A 17,900-nucleotide genomic window follows, 5' to 3' on the forward strand; every position below is an offset into this window, starting at 1 on the left:
TTGGGCAGCCATCATTTGTCCCTTATTATGGAAAGATTAAATGGGAAAATGAACCACCAGAAGTGGTTAATACATGAGCTTTTGTAGCAACTTTCATTGTCATAAGTAATTTGCATGATTGTGGTTTTTAAAACAAAATCAGATTTTCTTCCTGGAGCGTATGAATTGTATATTCATGAATCACTGAAAGTGACATTGTTTTATTACAATAACTGGAGACACTATATTGCCCACATTGAAGTCATCCCAAATAAACAAAATGTTGATGTTTTTCATAACTTAATAGCATAAAAGCTTCTATTCATTTCACAACTAAAACAGAAGATGGATGGTCTTTCATGCTTTAAATGATGATTATGAGACAGCTAATGACGGCACATTAAGAAAAATCTAGAGAAAAGCTAAAACAGACAAATATCTACATTCAGTGTACCACTCAGATCCTGACACAGCATGGAACTTCATAAAATAATTCAAATGCATAATTTTGGCTGCAGACTTAGAGCATCTTTAGAGAAGAATGGTTATGCTGATTGTCATTAATGGTGCATGATTCAAAGCTATAATTTACAAGAAAAGGAAACTCCTTATCTCCAGATATAAGAACTAAAGACGGCCTTTACAGAATATACATAGCAAATAAAAGAGGAGATGACTTCCCAACCATAAAATCAGAGTTCAAAATATCATCCTTCTCATTAACTACTTCCTAGATATAGAAATGCAGAATACAAAAGTCCATTCTGAAACATTAAAATTATGAAAACTACTCTGGTAATTAGCACTTGCAAATATAAATAAAAACATCAGGCAACAAGTAGTGTACTAATTTTATTTATTAAATACATTTTCTCAGCAGTATAGGTGGCATTGTATCTCATTAGTAGAGCCCACCACTGAATTTCAAACTTTGTACTGTTAAATCCCATAATATTGCTTGAGAGAGCTCGCAAACTCACTGGCACTTTGTTAATGATGGAATAAAAAAAATGTGTACCATGTGCTTAGCTACCATCAAGCCTCATAACTCAGAATACTACAGAAAATTAATGTTTCTTTCACAAGATCCTTCTGCCATCAACTACAGTAGTTCTCTCTGTGGTTTTCTTGTATGTAGGCAGCTGAAGGAGGAAGAACAGAAAGAGGGGTCTGGGAAGAATGAACTGAGTGAGACTGCTAGTTTAACTTAATGCTAACAAATACATTTTACAGATATCACAACTTATTACATCATTCTGTGATGAAGATCTAACAAATGAGCTAATATCAAATAAAGGACACAGGTTATAGAATCCATCTAATAAAATGAAGCTTACATGGTTGTGCTAATTGACTATACAATAGCTTGTTTCTTGCAAACTTGTATAAGAAATTGCAGTAACGGAAGAACAAAATATTGTGAGATCTTCCATAACAGAACACAAGGGGCAGGTAAGCAATTATTTAAAACTATTTTGTGAATCTCTCTGAAGAAATGTGAGTTCCATAAAGGGATTCAGGCATTGTGATTCTGGAAGTTGTGGTGCCTAGAAAATCACAGGATCAATACTGCAGTCCCCAGAGATTGAGTTAGGGACCTATGCTTTTTATATTTTGAATAGATGCCTTAAAATGTGAGCCACAAATTCAGCAGGGTAGGTCAGGAGCTGCCTCAGTTATGCAGTGGGAGATGCTGACCAGAGGACTGTATGCTAAGCCCTGCCCCTTTCACAGAGACAGGCACCTAAGTCTGGGTTGCAGGAAGACGCCCATCTCACTTGTGATCCACCAGTTATGGGAAAGGCAGATGTTCATCTGCTTAAGTCACAGGTCAGTTTGAAACAAAACAGCTAGGGGACATGAAGGCCCTCCGTTTTAACCTTCAGGCTTGTTGATAGGGTATGCCAGAGCTTCCTTGGTTCATGTCCCCCCCCCCCCCGATGAGAAGGCATTTGAATAGGGATGTGTCATGGCTCAGATAAGTGTCCTAACCATTAAGCTATGAAATATTCTAATGTGGCATGTCCTCAATTTCTCCTATTGAAATTGCTCCACTTCATTCACATAATAATGAAGTATTAATATGGCCAGTGAAAGAAATGTAATGTGTGTATAGTCTACCGGTTAGGGCCCCCACTTCAGAGGTAGCAGTTCCCTTTCTAAATCCTTTTTTCCTCATTAGGAGGAAGAGACACTGAAAACAAGCAGGAGGTCCCCTGCATCACAGGCAAATAACCTTTTCACTCGGATAACAGTTTTAAGGGAGGGTCCCCTGCCCACTCAAGCCATTTGGCATAAACTTGCCTAAGGGGTCTGATATGGTAGGTGACCTCTCAGCATACCTACTGGTCCAGTCCCCTGCACACAACTTAAGTGGCCAAACAGCTATCTTCCCCCATTTGTAAATTCCTTAGGACCTTTCCCAGAAGACAGATGCCTGGATACCTAGAGCAAAGCTGCACTGTGTATACTCCAGAGGCAAACACTTCAGTACTGAGTGAATTTAGGCACTGCAGGGTTTGGAAGCAGTTGAATGGCAATTTTATGTTTCACATTGGTGCCTAAAAAAAATGGGATTTAGGTGCCTACCAAGAGGTTGTAGATGCCTAATTACCTTTATAGAGTGCCCCTGTAGTCACTCCATCAAGCCCAGCTAGTGCTCACAGTTACATGTACTCGATGGTCAAAAGTCAAAGAAGACAGCTGACAGACTGGAGAGAATGAGCATGCATATCTGATTTTTATCCAGCAGCAAGAGGTTATCACCATTCAGCCAGTGAGCTCAATGAAGTGTCTTTGCTACATCAAATCCAAAAAATAAATTGACTGGAATCAAGGAAATCTGAAGACTCTGAATACTGAAACAGGGCAATAATGGAAAAATGTGTCAGCTTCGAGATTCTTTCACTTTATTTGGAGCAAGGTTGTACAAACCGCTTCTTTTAAGGAAGGTGGCAGCAAGATGCTTGAAAGGAAGTACAGCAAAACAGCTTCAAAAGTGGCCAATCACCTCCTTGTTAGCCTTCTTGAGTCACAGATCTTCAGGTGTATCTGTTTACCTCCACCAAGAAAGTTCTTGCTCAGGACATCAGTCCACTGACTTTCACTCTGTCAGCTGGACTTGGAAGAAGAAGGAACTAAAGAAAAGGGTTTTGAAAACTCATCATCTGTTCTGCTGTTGATATAGTTGATTTCCTCCATAAAACATTATTCAGGAATTTATTTGAAAATACCCTCAGGGTTCAGGCTTTCACCATAAATGACTTTAAAAAGCAATGTAATTGTATTTTTCTTGGTCTTCAGCCCCCCTCTGATTAAGTTCCTTGAGATCATAGTTAATATCTGGCTTCGATCACATATATGGCTCTATTATATAGCCTTAATTTAATTTTAAAGAAGTTCTGTAAATCCTTACTAGATTCCCTTGATTCAGGTATATTTTATTTCCTATTTTTAGTGTGGTTATTAACTCATAATGGAAGTAAGGGAATTGTGTTGAATTCAGCACATTGTGTTGAATTTCAGAAAGACTGGTAGCCTGTACAGCTTCTATTTCCTCTCAAAATGGCACCTAACTTGGCTGTGAAAAAGACAGCTGTTTGGGTACCAATGTGTGTCAAATATAGGCAAATCTACTATTGTACTGAATAAACAACGAGAAGTCCTGTGGCACCTTATAGACTAACAGATTTATTGGAGCATAAGCTTTCGTGGGCAAAGACCCACTTGGTCAGAAGGTGGTCAGTCATTTCAGCCTCACTTGATAATATTTTTACTCTCGGATTGCACATTTTTATCAGTAGAAATGTTGGCTTCATATGCCATGAACTTGGCATTAATCTTCGTCTTAAGTGCCTTAATTACATGTAGGACTTTGTACGATCATATTTTTTCATGTGACTTGACAATTGACATTTCCCCCAGTGAATTGCACTGCGAGGGACTGAATGCCAGGGACTAGAGATGAAATCCTGGCTCCACTGAAGGCAATGGCAAAACTCCCATTGACATCAATGAGGCCAGGATTTCACCCCAAATGAGAGAATGTACATCTGCTGATTTTACTGCTAAAGCATTGGAGCAGACCTCAGGAATCTTTCCAATGGCTTGGACTGGAGCTTCCTTTTTTCCTTCTGTCTTGGCATTTTCCTGTACTTATGAGCCACTGAAGTAAAACCAAGGAACAAATCTCTGCAGAAGCAGCAAGTTTAACAAAAGCTATCAATCAGTTTGGAGTGACTCAGTGATTCAGAGCATTAGGGCCAGATTCATGCTGAGTAATAGTCCCACTGAAATAAATGGGATTGAGAAGATGTAAGGTAGAATTCAGTATGAGTAGGGGTGGCAGAATAGGTGACTTTATAAATAAGGAGCTCATCATGGGATGTACCAATGCCAGTGGCAAGATCAAGCCCTATAACAGGGGTTCTCAAACTGGGGGGGTCACAACCGCTCAGGGGTTGCCAGGTTAGTATGTGGGGGTTGCACGTACATACATCCCAGCCAGCTGGCAAGTCTGCGGTGATGTCTGCATGCATTAGTAAGTCTGCTATGAAAAGTGATATTAACAAACTTACAAATATCACTTTAAAATAGTGGTCAGTATAAAAAAGGAAAAACATAAGAATGACCACACTGGATCAGACCAAAGGTCCATCTAGCCCAGTATCCTGTCTTTCAACAGTGGCCAATAGCAGAAGCCCCAGAGGGAAGTAATAGAACAGGTGATCATCAAGTGATCCACCTGCGTCACCCGTTCCCAGCCCTGACAGAGGGTAGGCTCACCATCCCTGCCAATCCTCTTTTAATGCATATGAGAAGTCACACTTAGTGGCTTGCTGTGTAAAGGGGGGGGTTACCAATACAAAAATTTTGAGAACCACTGCCCTGCAACATGGAGGAGAGCACTGCTTCTACCAGCACACTAGTAGCTGCCATCTTTTTGCTGTGAATCAGGTTGATTGACAGAGGTGAAGTCCAAGGATAAGCTGAAGGTTATGAGGATTTCCTTGCACTCTTATGAACAGGCCTTCTACGATGTAATTTCAGTTTTTCCCTTTGTTAAGTAACAGTTTAAAATCTACCCAGAAGTCCACAGAAAAATCAATCAGACGATCATCTATCTACAAATGCAGGTTTCATGGAACATCAAGATCATTGCCTGAAAATTGTTCTTTGACATGAGTCCAGAAGTAGAGGGCACAAATTAAGGGGTTAAATCCCAAGGTAGGATTAATCTTTTGTCTTTGTGATACTGGTAATAGAATGGCAAAAAGAGAACAGCTAAAACAAAACAGCTGAAAATACAGGGTTGTGACAGGGCTGTCTCTGTCAGCCTGACAACCTCAAGTGTCCAGAATAGCCATCAGATTAGTTGAGTGTAATTATGTCACAGAGCACAATTTCCAATTAAAATATTTGGCATTTTTTTTAATATTGTGCCATCCTACCATTAACCAGTCCTGTAACTGTCTTCAAATAAGCTTTTAGTGTGTAATAGAACATTCCACATGCTTAGTTTACAGTGTGAATAATGCTAAATCATAACAGTTTGCTGTTGTGGATTCTTATTTCTTGATAGGAACCCTTTCTAAAGTTCATTTCATATAATTGTTTGATGATGCATATATTTTATGTGTGTAAACTAAATGATAATTTAGTACCAGACATAACAGTTTCAGTTTGATTCATTATTGTAGTGTCTGTTTTTATTAGAGGAACACATCTAAATTGAATGTTGTTTTAAGGGTAGTTTTTTTTTATTTTGTCCTGTAAATTTGCTTGGGATATAGCATACCACTTAATTTCCCAAAATGTCTGAAAATAGAAATCTTTTCACTTGACTGAAATGGTAGCACACCAGTTGCTCCAACTTATCAAGAACTTATTAAAGAGACACAAAGGCTCAGAAGAGAATTCCAGAAGGATTATACTGTGTAAGTTTAAAGCAGTTTTTAAGATAAATGAAGGCATTAGAGTGATACCAATCTGGATAATAACTCTCTTTTTTCAGATGGTATGTAAATAATTACTATCTATTAGATTGACATATATACTACATGTCAGAAATATAGACTTGACTACCTCCTCCCCAAATTGAAGTAAATGGCAAAACTTCCCTTCATGCCAAAGGGGAGCAAGAGCAGGCCCCACATACACAAGATATGAAACCAGTTAATACTGTGCTGGAGAAGTTCTTGTCACTAGGACTAAGATAATACGGCATATTAATATGGCACCAGGCAATGCTGCTGCAGTTAAGTCTGGCAGTATCTTTACTATAAATCCTTTCTGGAAAGGTTTAGATCTCCTCCATTGCACAGTAGGATTAAACTCACTATGCCCCTGAATGTTACAAGATAAAATCCATTCATTGTGTTACATCAATAACCACAACACACACTACTAGAATGCATTACTATCGCACAAGTTCTTTGCTATTTTTTAAATAATATATGTATATTGATTGAATTCTTTTAACTAAAAAAGGGCGTGAAATGTTTTGCATGTTGAGTAAGAAAAAGCTGGTTTTAAGAAAACCCAATTATGGAAAGACTTCCTTGTTTTACACATGGTTGCTGCACATGCATGAGTCTGACCTGTACTAGAAAACTCTCAGCAACACTCAGGTTTTCTTCATGCTTTGTGGGTAGTGGCTGCTTTACTAGATGTATGTGCAGCACTTTGGGGATGTTTAGTTTTACTACTATTGTTATTCAGAGATTTCTTCACAGGTAAGACAACAGCAGATACCTATAACATGAATAACTTTCCTCTTTGTTGTCATTCTCTTCACTGCCCTAGATTTCAATAATATAAAAGCTCCATGTTTTCTTATAACCTCAAAACCTCAACTCAGCCTCAGTTTTTATTTCTACCATTAATGCTCACAGTTTGTTTCTTTGATCGCTAGAGAAGTTTTAAAATACCAACCATAGTTTCTTCAACTTCCCTTTTAAAATAACAAAAGTTAAAAAATCATTTTTCTCATATTTTCAGAGACTGCATACAATACTTGAGTACATTTTTTATATGTGTAATTTGCGTACCTTGAAATTCTCATATAAATCAGTTTAATACAAGTTTAATTATTCTATGTGCTCAATTTTGGTTTTTCAGGTTTCAGAACAAGTGTAGAGAAGACATTTCAAAAATAGAACAGCAGAGAAAAAAAATTAACCAGAAGTTTAGAAGGTTTGCTTTAACCATTTTATAACATTTTAGGGGTTTCCCTATGAAGTATTTGGTTTAATCTATAACAGGGAGATTTAGATTAGATATTAGGAAAACTTTTCTGTGAGGCTGGTTAAGATCTACAAAAGGCTTACAAGGAAAGTGGTGGAATCTTTGTCATTGTTGTTTTTTAAGAATAGAGTGCACAAACACCTGTCAAAGTTTGTCTACATTTACTTGGTGCTCCCTCATTCCCCACCCCCTCCGGTGCATGAGGGCTTGACTTGAGAACTTCACAAGGTCCCTTCCAGCCCCATATGTCTATGATTCTGTAATTACTTCATCCATAAATACTGTATATCTGTTAAACTTACTGAAAGCTCAAACGTGAAACTTATTGCAGGCATGAAAACTTATCTCCATATATTTGGAGACATTCAGAAACTACAAAAAAAGTCATGTTCAACTTAAAAACATTGCTGATGCAAAAAATCCTTTATTCTGTTCTTAGACTAACAGAGAGCACTTCTAAGAACCCCTCTGAACTAAGGCTGAACGCAGCTAAGTTAATGCATGAACTGGTATGTAACTATAATAATGCAATAAATAAAAGCAGTCTCCTTCCAAATTTCAAAAATATGGTCCAGATTTTCTGATGACATGGGCATACATAATGCACACCTAAGTCATTAGAAAAGTAGGCCTGTGGATAGCACAGTGCATACTATGCTGTGATAGCTGTTATATACTTATTAAAGGAAAATACATAAAATCTGATTTTCACCAAATAAATGAGATCAAAGAAAAGTATTTTTGGAAAATAAATGCCAAATTATTCTTTCTTAAAGTGCTATAAGCTTATCTCATCATTTCTGGAAGATCACTGCCTGCCATGTTTGCAGGTCTGGCTGAAAATATGCATATTTGCTACACATTAATAGCATACAACCCATATGTAAGCTCATATAAGCAGTCATAGAGGCCTAGTTAAAGCTTAGAACCTTTCTGAGGAATTCTGTGCTCTCTATTCTTGTTCACACCACTCATTGATTTCACTCCCCCTCTCAACTCTTTTCTACATCTCCCCACAATCCCATCATTCTATTCCTCTTCTCCAGCTATCCTGACTAGACCTTTGTTTTCCCTCTGAAAACTGTGAGATCATTTCTCTGATCCCAGTGTTATCTATGTCACACCTTTCTGTTTCTGACTTGCCAACAGTATAACTTCCTACTTTTAATGTTACCCTTACGTGTTCCCGGTGACCCTCCTGAGCAGATCTGGGAGTCTGTGTTGGCCACCTGGATCAAATCTTGCACACCACTTTCACTGGATCAGAAGCATCCCAGAACTGCCTCTTCAACATGTAGTTGAAGGTAGTACATATTGCATCTCTTCTGAGTGATGAAGTAGGTAGTACATACTAGATAGTACATACTGCATCTCTTCTGAGCGATCTGTATTTGGATGCACATCTCTTTACAGTCAAACTTGCATAGCTGTAGAGATATACACAGGGACAAATCTTTCCTGGCCCTTCAACGTTGCATGGGTTCTGGCACCAGAAAACATCTGAGGTTCCACTACACTGGGCAGCAACCAAGAATGTTGCATACTGTGGAGCAGAGTTTCCTAGCGGCTCTTTCCTCGCCACTGAAAGACACGAGTAGACTAGGCTGGAGCCACTAATCATTTCTTCTGGGGGAAGGAGGAGAGGGAGCATAATAGCAGAGATACATTATCATTACTATTGCAGCTCTGAGGCTGCCAACAGTATCTGCAAGGCCTGATCTCATTTCCTCCCTTTCCCCGTGGGAGGCCAACCCTCCACCAAGCCCATTTACTTTGGTTTGGCACTGGTGAGAGAATCTTTTTCTTTATAAGCAGGCAAAGGATAACAGAAATTAAGTTCTACCTGTGGTCAGTGGGTCACTTGCAACCAATTGTAGCTTTTTCATTTGTGAGCCAAATTTCTGCAGTCACATACAATTTAATTTTGCTGCTGCTGCTGTTGTTGTTGTTCATGAGTTGTCTGAGCACCATAAATGCTGAATGGATATTTTGGTAGTTGAAGAAAAATATTTTTTTTTCATGATCCACAACTCAAAAATGGTTGAACATATTTTTTAAACCAAAAAAATGTTGTAATTGAGCTAAGATCAAGCTAGGGGAACTTTAACCCAGAAAGAAATGTTTTGAGAAAAGATCAGGAGTAGAAGAGAAGAATCAAACTCAACTAGCTCTGTCGGCCTTTATGATAGCTATGATGTCACTCAATCTGGCCAAAAAACTAGGAAGCCTGTCACTCAGCTTCCTTAGAATTTGGAAAGAGTTGGCAGTTGTCTCAAATGTTGTAAAAAATACACTGCTAACTGCGATCCAAACAATAGCAACAATGAGCTCAGACTGCTTAACACAATGAGGACCCAGTCCTTAACTAAGCACCACAGGTGCTACTCTAATATTACATTGCAAAAATATACCAGATATTTTCTTCTCTGAGAATCCTAAAAATGTTTCAGTGTTCAGCAAAACATTTGCAATGCCCTTAACAATTTAGTTTGTTTCTTTGTTTTCCACAGGAATTCAATCATGGGATAAGACAGCATTCAACAGTGGAAGAAGTGAGTAAGCCACAACTGTAAAGCAGGTCTGAAATTAGGGGTTGAATATTACCTCATTTGGGTTTATAAAGTGACATAACTCTCTACTCAACTTGCACTTACCTTTATGTCGGGGGGAGAAGGGTGGGGAGAAAAACACTTGCTTAAGAAAAGTATTCCTCTTTATTTGAATTGTCTGGTTTATTCAGTTTTTTCAAATGGATATGTTTTAGTAAAGCAACATTTACATTGTATAATCCAGAGAGAAATAAGTATTTAGGCTGCTTTTAATTGGAAGGATATTTTTAATATGGAAAAATACATTATAAAACTTAAGAAACCTCTTTTAATTGTTTCTTTAGAAATGTATCTTGATAATAGCAACTGCTCATTATAATACAGAACAGAAAAGGGATTAATTTACTGTGGCATAGGAAGACTGCCAATTCCTAAATGCCCTACATAGTTTCTTTGAAATTTTTACATTCTCTAAGCCTCAAGAAAAACCAAAGCTCCACCTCCAGGTTTGGTAGCAAACAGACTATTCTTCTCCAAAGCTAACCTTTGGGCATTGCTTTTGTAATAAGCTTCTTTCACATTTGTTAGGAAGGTACTCAGCTTGTCAGAAGGCACCATTGAAACAGTACAGCCACCCCATCCTGCTCCAGTCAGGCGTGACCCGATGGCCCCAAACTGCCTGCAATAATAATAATAATAACAACAATAAAAAAATTGAGTGCAGTATATCAAAGGAGATCATTTGTCATACATAAACTGCCTACAGAGCACAGTGAATGTGGGATGCATTTATTTCTCATTTTCAAAACTATATGGCACACTTGGTCTTATGAGACATTTGAACTCTATTTGCATTAAACGTTTTAGACAAAAATATGTTGGCAATTTAAATTCTTCAGTATAGTTATTTCCAGCAGTTGCAAAAATTAGATGCTCTGACAATGCTTAAAGATTTTGAAATAACTTGAGGTGAAGAAAGCAGTAGGAAGTCATTAGTTAGCAGTAGTTTTAAAACATCAGAAGTTATGACAGGAGGATATGACAAAAATGAAGTAATGTTCATTCACTAATTGCATAGGTCCTGTTCATATAAGGCATTTTCAAATTTAGAAGAGTCAGCACACTATACATGTCTGTTGCTCCCGTAGAGTCATAACATGTTCTGAAGATGCAGGACTTTTGCAAGATTAGTCACAGTGCTAGTAAAGAAAAAGGAGTACTGCAAATCTCAAGAAAAGGCAAACTAAAAAGTCCCATCACTAGAGCCATGCAAATCCAGGGATATCCACTTCAGATCCATGGGTATCTGCGTCCGTGGAAGTTAATGCAGATATCCGCAGCTCATTTTTGTAGATATGGATGCGGATACAAATTTTATATCTGTGCAGAGCTCTACCCATCACTCACCATCAGGTCTGCTTTAAAAACAATCTGACTGGCTTGGTTTGAGTGGGTTTACAACAGTGCAGCTGAAAAAAAATATCTGAGCCTAACTGTGCACTTTCTGTCTTTCCATACAAACTACCTCTCTAGTTTGTATCTTCATACTATTAATAATTGTTTTCTATTATTCCATTTGTTGTTTTCAAGTTCTCCATACCAACATAGACAGATGTCCACATTGACATCTGTGGATTCAGATACCCACAGATATAAAGCAGCTATCTGCAAATTTGCAAGGTTCTAGATACAGGTTGAAAATCAGTGTTAAATATTTCAAGGTGCTGGAATACTACTTGCTTAGGAACTAACAGAGGAAAGCATCTTAAATGACCAGGCTTAAGTGCTTTTCTGAATCCAGCACCTACTCTGTGTGTGTGTTTAATGGAAGGACACTATCCTACATATTGACTCAATGATCTGTTCATTCTTGATTTCCAGGCTTTTATTATTATTATTTTTGCAGTGTTATAATTCTTTTTGTATGTTGCTCTTTTTCTCTGCTGTTTTTATTCTCTGATCCACAGAAGCAACCTCGTAAATCAAGCAGGATCCAATCCAACTTCCAGTGAAATCAATGGAAAGATTGCCATTGTCTTCAGGGGTTCAATCTACCTCTTTAAAAAGCAGCTAAATCAACTGCTCAAATTCAGTTGGAAGGCAATCTAATTTTTAAGTGTTTGTATTGCAGATACAGCGTTGGCTTTTTATTGTGAAATGCCATTTAAATATCTTCAGATTTATTCTGAATCATCTCATTAAATAATTCTCTGTTGTTACATTTTATAATTGCTGTTATACTTAATCATTTAAAAATGCAACAAAATTTAATTTTAAAAGAAACAGGCTATGTGTTAAAGCTTCAAAATAATGTGGCCAGCATTTTCAAACATGGATGCTAAGATTAGGCACCTGGTTCCATCTCTAGGTAACTCAGAATTTGTCTGATGTTTAGAGGTGCTGTGCATTCCTCAGTGTCACTGGAAATTGTTGGTGCTCAGCACCTCTGAAATTCGGGCTACCGATTTAGTTTCCTAAAGATGAATTTAGATGCTTAATGTTAAGCACCCAAGTTTGAAAATTGGTCCCATATGCATCCTACATAACAGAATATAAATGAGGACCTGCAAGAACAAACTGTTTATTCAAACTGAAGTTAAAATCAGGAAATAAAGGTGAGGGGAAAATGCTCTGCGGTCAGCCTATTAGATGCATTCTCATTCGGAACTGTCCAAAGTTGAGTGTGTGCGCAAAGATCAAAATAATCAGCAAAGATGTGGTTTGGAGTATGTGGCTATGCTAGTCAAGACACAGCCATAGGTGTTGAACCTAGGGTTATGGGGGTACGGGAGCACCCCCTGACTTGAAGTGATTTTTGTTATATACAGGGTTTACAGTTGGTTCTATGGCTCACAGCACCCCTCACTATAAAAACTGTTTCAGCACTCCTGGATACAGCATCTATTGAAATTTCCAATCACAATGAAATCACTGCAGGTTTGACCAACCACAAATGCTGTGCAATATACAAAAGAATATAATAGCATTGCCAAACCTCAAGTGCTCAAAAATCATGAGAATGACTTAAAAATCATGAGTCAAACTATTTTTTTCTTGTCTTCTGGTTTTCAAGTCTAAGCTGTCCTCAAGTCACATCTTCACACTTTATTCTGTAACCACGTGGGCAACAATCTTTTCTTTAAAACAAGCAAGGCTAACACCACATAATTGAATAGAACATGTAACACCAAGAAACAGAAAAATATCCAGAGTGGTTTATGGGCTCAAGATTTTCAAAAATTCCACAGGGATTTAGGAGCCCAAGTCCAGTTGATCTTCAATGGGACCTGAGCCCCTAAATCTCTTAAGCATTTTTGAAAATCTCTCTGTTTTATTTGCCCTGCTTTAAACAACTAACAAGAAAAACAGCTATTAACAACATGAGCAGGTTACAGAAAGTACAAGTCTACTCTCTTTGCATAAAAAGTTGACCAACTAATGGCTAAATTTTTCAGCACTCCAAACCACAGCCAATAGGAATCTTTTTTTTCTTGGCAGGGAGTATATTGTAAAACATAAAGAGTTAGGCAAAACAGAAAACATCTGGATATGCAGATTATTCTCTATGGCTTAAACCATGTGAGGAGGCAATGATATGGAATGTATTTTGGAAAGGTTTTTAAAGTTACATGGCAGCTGTATTTCACTGTAAGTAAAGACAATTTAATTTATGCAGTTGCTGGTCCATGAAACTAAATATGTTAGCCAAAATTGTCAGGAGTGACTAGAGATCTTTAAATGCCTCAGACTTTGAGTAACCAATTTAAAACAGCTTAAAGGGACCTTGCAGAGGGCAGATACTCAGCGCTTTCTGAAAATTTGGCCCCTTCAAGATGTAACAAGTTTAGCACCTAAAAAGTGGGGCACCCAAAATCACTGGTTCATTTTAAAAATCTTGGCCATAAAATTCTGTCTCCTTCAACTTTAATAATCAACTGTACGTAACAATGTAGCCGCAAAATCAGGGGTGGGCAATACTTTTTAATGGGGGGGCCACTCCAAGATTTTGATAAGTGGTCAAGGACTACACTTCTATGGGGTGGTGCAGGGTCGGGGATGGAGATTGGGTGCAGAAAGAAAATTGAGGTAGTGGACTAGGGTTCAGGAGGTGTGGGGTCTGAGAGGGAGTTTTGGTGAAAGAGGGGGTTGTGATCTGGGGCAGGGGCTTGTAGTGCACTGGAGGGGGTATGGTTGCAGGAAAGGATTCTGGCCTGGGAGAGAGGTGTAAGAGGGGGTTCACGGTCTTCAAGGGAGTTGTTACTTGGAAGAAGAAGGGAGAGAGGTACAGAGGGTTTGGGTGGTAATCTGTGGCAGGAGAGGGTGGTGGCCTGGGGCAGATAGTTGGGGGGAAGAGAAGCCAGAGGCCAGAGGCAGGCTTTGGCTGGGAGGTACTTACCTAGGTGGCTCCCAGCCAGTTGCCCTACAGGAACCTGAGGCAGGCTCTCTGCCTGACGGTTGCAGCATCAGACTAGTCAAAATGGCGGAGCTCCATTTGGCTCCACTCCGGGTGGGGAGTGGAGAGACTTTGCGCACTATCTTTATCCAAAATTTCTCAGCTCCTATTGGCTGGAAACTGGCCAATGGGAGCCGAGAGATTTTGCTGGGGAGTGGAGGCAACACATGAAGCCTCCCACCTCCTTCCCCAGAGTCCAGAGCAGAGAGCAGCTGTTCAAAGTGGCGTGAGTTGCTCTGTGCCTAAGGATCCCAACGAGGGGGCAGCAGGCTGGAAATGGCCCCTGGGCACATCTTGCCCACCCCTGCGCAAAATTCTCCTCATCATTAAGAAAAGTTATATCCAGAAAACATTGAAATACATTCATGTTTCTTATGGGTGGACTGAATGGCGAATAAATAAATAACTTGTCCCATACAATAGACATAGTTTCAAAAATAATTTCATATTGTACTAAAGCCTGGTTCATTGCTCAGTTATTCTTGCTACATTCTTCATGTTTTCATTTCATTGCACGATGGTCATTTTGAAAGAAATCTGATGAAACTGGGACAGTGACCATGTTTTTCTTTCACTATTACTCTTTGGTCCATCTAATTAAGATGTTCCCATTAACTTTAATTTGATACAATCCTAACTACATGTGTGCATTGAATCTTATCCTTGTGTTTGAATTCTATGCTACAGAACATTTTTTTCTTGCATAGCGCCGTCCATCCAGTTGTGAATGTAACTAAAAATGACAAGATCTTTATTTTTTCTACTTTTTCTTTTGAGTTCTGCAAACAGCAGTGTCTGCCTGTGCCTTGCACAGGGCCAAGACTCTACATTGAGAGATCTTTCATTGGCACTAGTCCATTCAAAAGATATTCAATATTTAACCACTTTACTGCTGCCTAGTATATCAGTCGTGTTGCTTTGCATTGGGCAAAATGTACTTTTAGTATTAACAAATGCTAGTTCGTGATGTTCCATAGAGATTTCAAGGCAACACTATATCAAAGAATGCATTAACAGTCCTGAAGCTACAGCCTCGTCAGCAGTGAAATGATTAAGGAATATGCAAGGAGAAATACATCTAAAAGTAACAACTGAGAAGAGATTTTAAGAACACTGATCATGAACTCTTCTAAAACCTAACAAACGTAGTAGCCAATTTTATTTACTGTGAAATTTTTTGATGACGAGTCAGTCCAGAACTAGATTCCATCATGAAACCATAAAGTGTAACTTTCATCTGACAAGCATTACTCAGATGTCAGCAGGAAAACATTTGACTACATAACGTCTCTTTAGGAGATTAATTTGGTGATAAGAGACAAGAATATTTTTCTTTCATTTTAAAACTACAATAGCTAATGATGTCATGTTTTCCAATCTATTCAAACCATATTGTCAAAGAGAGTTCTTCGTTCATTGCTGTCAAAACTTACAGGCAGATGTCCACCAGCTGATCCAGTTGAGGACAGCTGCATTCATACATGTCCCTGCAGCTGATATGACTTTGGTTCATTAATTCTCCCAGCAGCTGGATTGCACTGGCAGGTGCCTCACTGCATATCTTTTGAAATTCCAGCACTCTGGCAGCTTCGCTATACACATGCTTAGAACGCTGGTACAATTTAAAGGTGGTAACTAAAATGAAGTGAAAATATTGTATTATTACATATTCTATTAATCACCATTATTTTAACAGGTACCTAACTGAAAAAGAAAAAAATGGAAACTTACAATATGTACATTTATTTCTGTATTTTTGACTTGTTAGATTGCTTCTCAGTCAAAAGATATTTTTGCTATAATCAACGCTTCATTTTAAAAACTCTGCTTTGATACTGTTTTCAGACTAAAGTGTTTATTATCATTTTAGTTTTGATGCTTTTATGTATGGTCTAGAAAGAATATCCCCCAAAAATTACAAGGTGGATGAAGCAATAGACAACTCTTCATGCAAACAGTGTACAAGGTGCTTTTACACCACATAATAAAGATTAAAGTTGTAACCAAAGGAAAAACTCAGTTGTGGGTTTTGAAAGACTGATACCCAGTAGAGTCCAAAGTTGGAGTTGAGGTGACCTCTCATAATCCTTATATAGGGTTGCCAGGTGTCTGGTTTTGAACCAGACAGTCCAGTATTTGAGCTTTCTGTTCGGGAAACATATCTGAGAAAATATAAATGTCCAGTATTTTCTAAATAAGATGTAATATAGATTGTGATGTAATGCTAAGAGTATCCGGTATTTTTGTTGAAACCATCTGGAAACCCTATCCTTATAGTTTGCATGTAGGAACATTTATTTTTTTCATATGTCTTATCTGTAATGCTTTCACCACAGGAATACAAGTGCTTGCTTAGAGCAGTGTGGTAATTTATAACTGGTGGACATTACATTGTTCATTGCTTCTGGAGAGAAAGCAAAGCACAGCTGCTGGCCTGTTAGGAAGTCAGGCTTGCTGGGAACCTCACAGTGTAGGAAGGGAACTATGGGGCCATTCAGGGGGTAGAGAGATGTGGCCTCTCTACCCAAAAGAGGTCATGGCTGAAAAGCCAGGAATCTCCTTCTGTATTAGGGTATGTCTACACTACCCTCCTAGTTCGAACTAGGAGGGTAATGTAGGCATACCGCACTTGCAAATGAAGCCCGGGATTTGAATTTCCCGGGCTTCATTTGCATAAGCGGGGAGCCGCCATTTTTAAATCCTCGCTGGTTCGAACCCCGTGTAGCGCGGCTACACGGGGGTCGAACTAGGTAGTTCGGACTAGGTTCCTATTCCGAACTACCGTTACTCCTCGTGAAATGAGGTGTACCGGTAGTTCGGAATAGGCACCCTAGTCCAAACTACCTAGTTCGAGCCCCGTGTAGCCGCGCTACACGGGGTTCGAACCAGCGGGGATTTAAAAATGGCGGCTCCCCGCTTATGCAAATGAAGCCCAGGAAATTCAAATCCCGGGCTTCATTTGCAAGTGCGGTATGCCTACATTACCCCGCTAGTTCGAACTAGCGGGGTAGTGTAGACATACCCTTAGAGAGTCTGAAATTGTCAGATCCATCTCCAAAGTAAAGGGGAAATTTTCCCAGTTGGCATTTTATTCATTGTACTGTGAGTTATGAATGCTCTTAGCTGTGTCTCTGGGGGAAAAAAACCTGTTTTCAAGAACTCAGACCCTCTCTAAGGAAGAAGTCTCATAAAAGCACTAAAAATCACAGTGCACAAAGTTCTCTTTATTGTATAGGAGACTATCCCGATCTAGGTGTATCCTGACACTGTCAAGTCATCTTGGATCATGAAGGCTCAATGTATCTAGCTCATTTCTAAGGCATTCAGATCCACTGATGGATGTTAAATCTTAGTCTGTCTTTTTGGCATGGGAGGAATGTTCAAAGCCAGGGTCTTCACCAGTTCCATTATGGAAATCAATTTAGAGGCCAACTCAAACTTAGAATGAAGAAAGGTCTCTCAGGATGGGTTCTTAGATCCAGGCAATCTGCAGATTCACCTCCAATACAGCAGAACTCCCTGGCTCATGCCTCCAGATCTACCTCCAAATCTGAGACTGTGAGGGTGATAAATGTCTCCAGACAGTGTTTTCCCTGTGTTAAAACCAGGCATAGTGTACTGGTATTCCACACTTAGCTCGATAACATGTCCTGTCACCTGTAACATCAGCAATA

General features: G+C 38.8%; 2 protein-coding genes across 10 annotated transcripts in view; one reads left to right on the top strand and one right to left on the bottom strand.

Annotated features, from left to right (window-relative positions):
- The window catches only part of FAM227B (family with sequence similarity 227 member B), a 225,148-nt gene extending 213,271 nt beyond the window's left edge, over window positions 1–11,877 (top strand). For all 9 annotated transcript variants that reach the window (XM_075897177.1, XM_075897178.1, XM_075897176.1 and 6 more), the window contains 5 exons: window positions 5,837–5,915; window positions 7,099–7,173; window positions 7,664–7,733; window positions 9,735–9,776; window positions 11,741–11,877. In XM_075897177.1, the coding sequence (XP_075753292.1) occupies window positions 5,837–5,915; window positions 7,099–7,173; window positions 7,664–7,733; window positions 9,735–9,776; window positions 11,741–11,785 (311 nt within the window). In that variant the 3' untranslated portion in view covers window positions 11,786–11,877. The remainder of the gene's footprint in view (window positions 1–5,836; window positions 5,916–7,098; window positions 7,174–7,663; window positions 7,734–9,734; window positions 9,777–11,740) is intronic.
- The window catches only part of GALK2 (galactokinase 2), a 75,548-nt gene continuing 67,688 nt past the window's right edge, over window positions 10,041–17,900 (bottom strand). Inside the window, exons 9-10 of the mRNA XM_075897172.1 lie at window positions 15,660–15,861; window positions 10,041–10,452 (exon numbers count right to left, since the gene is read on the bottom strand). Of these exons, the coding sequence (XP_075753287.1) occupies window positions 10,245–10,452; window positions 15,660–15,861 (410 nt within the window). The 3' untranslated portion in view covers window positions 10,041–10,244. The remainder of the gene's footprint in view (window positions 10,453–15,659; window positions 15,862–17,900) is intronic.

This window comes from Pelodiscus sinensis, chromosome 14, assembly GCF_049634645.1.
Source record: "Pelodiscus sinensis isolate JC-2024 chromosome 14, ASM4963464v1, whole genome shotgun sequence".
Lineage (NCBI taxonomy): Eukaryota > Metazoa > Chordata > Testudines > Trionychidae > Pelodiscus > Pelodiscus sinensis.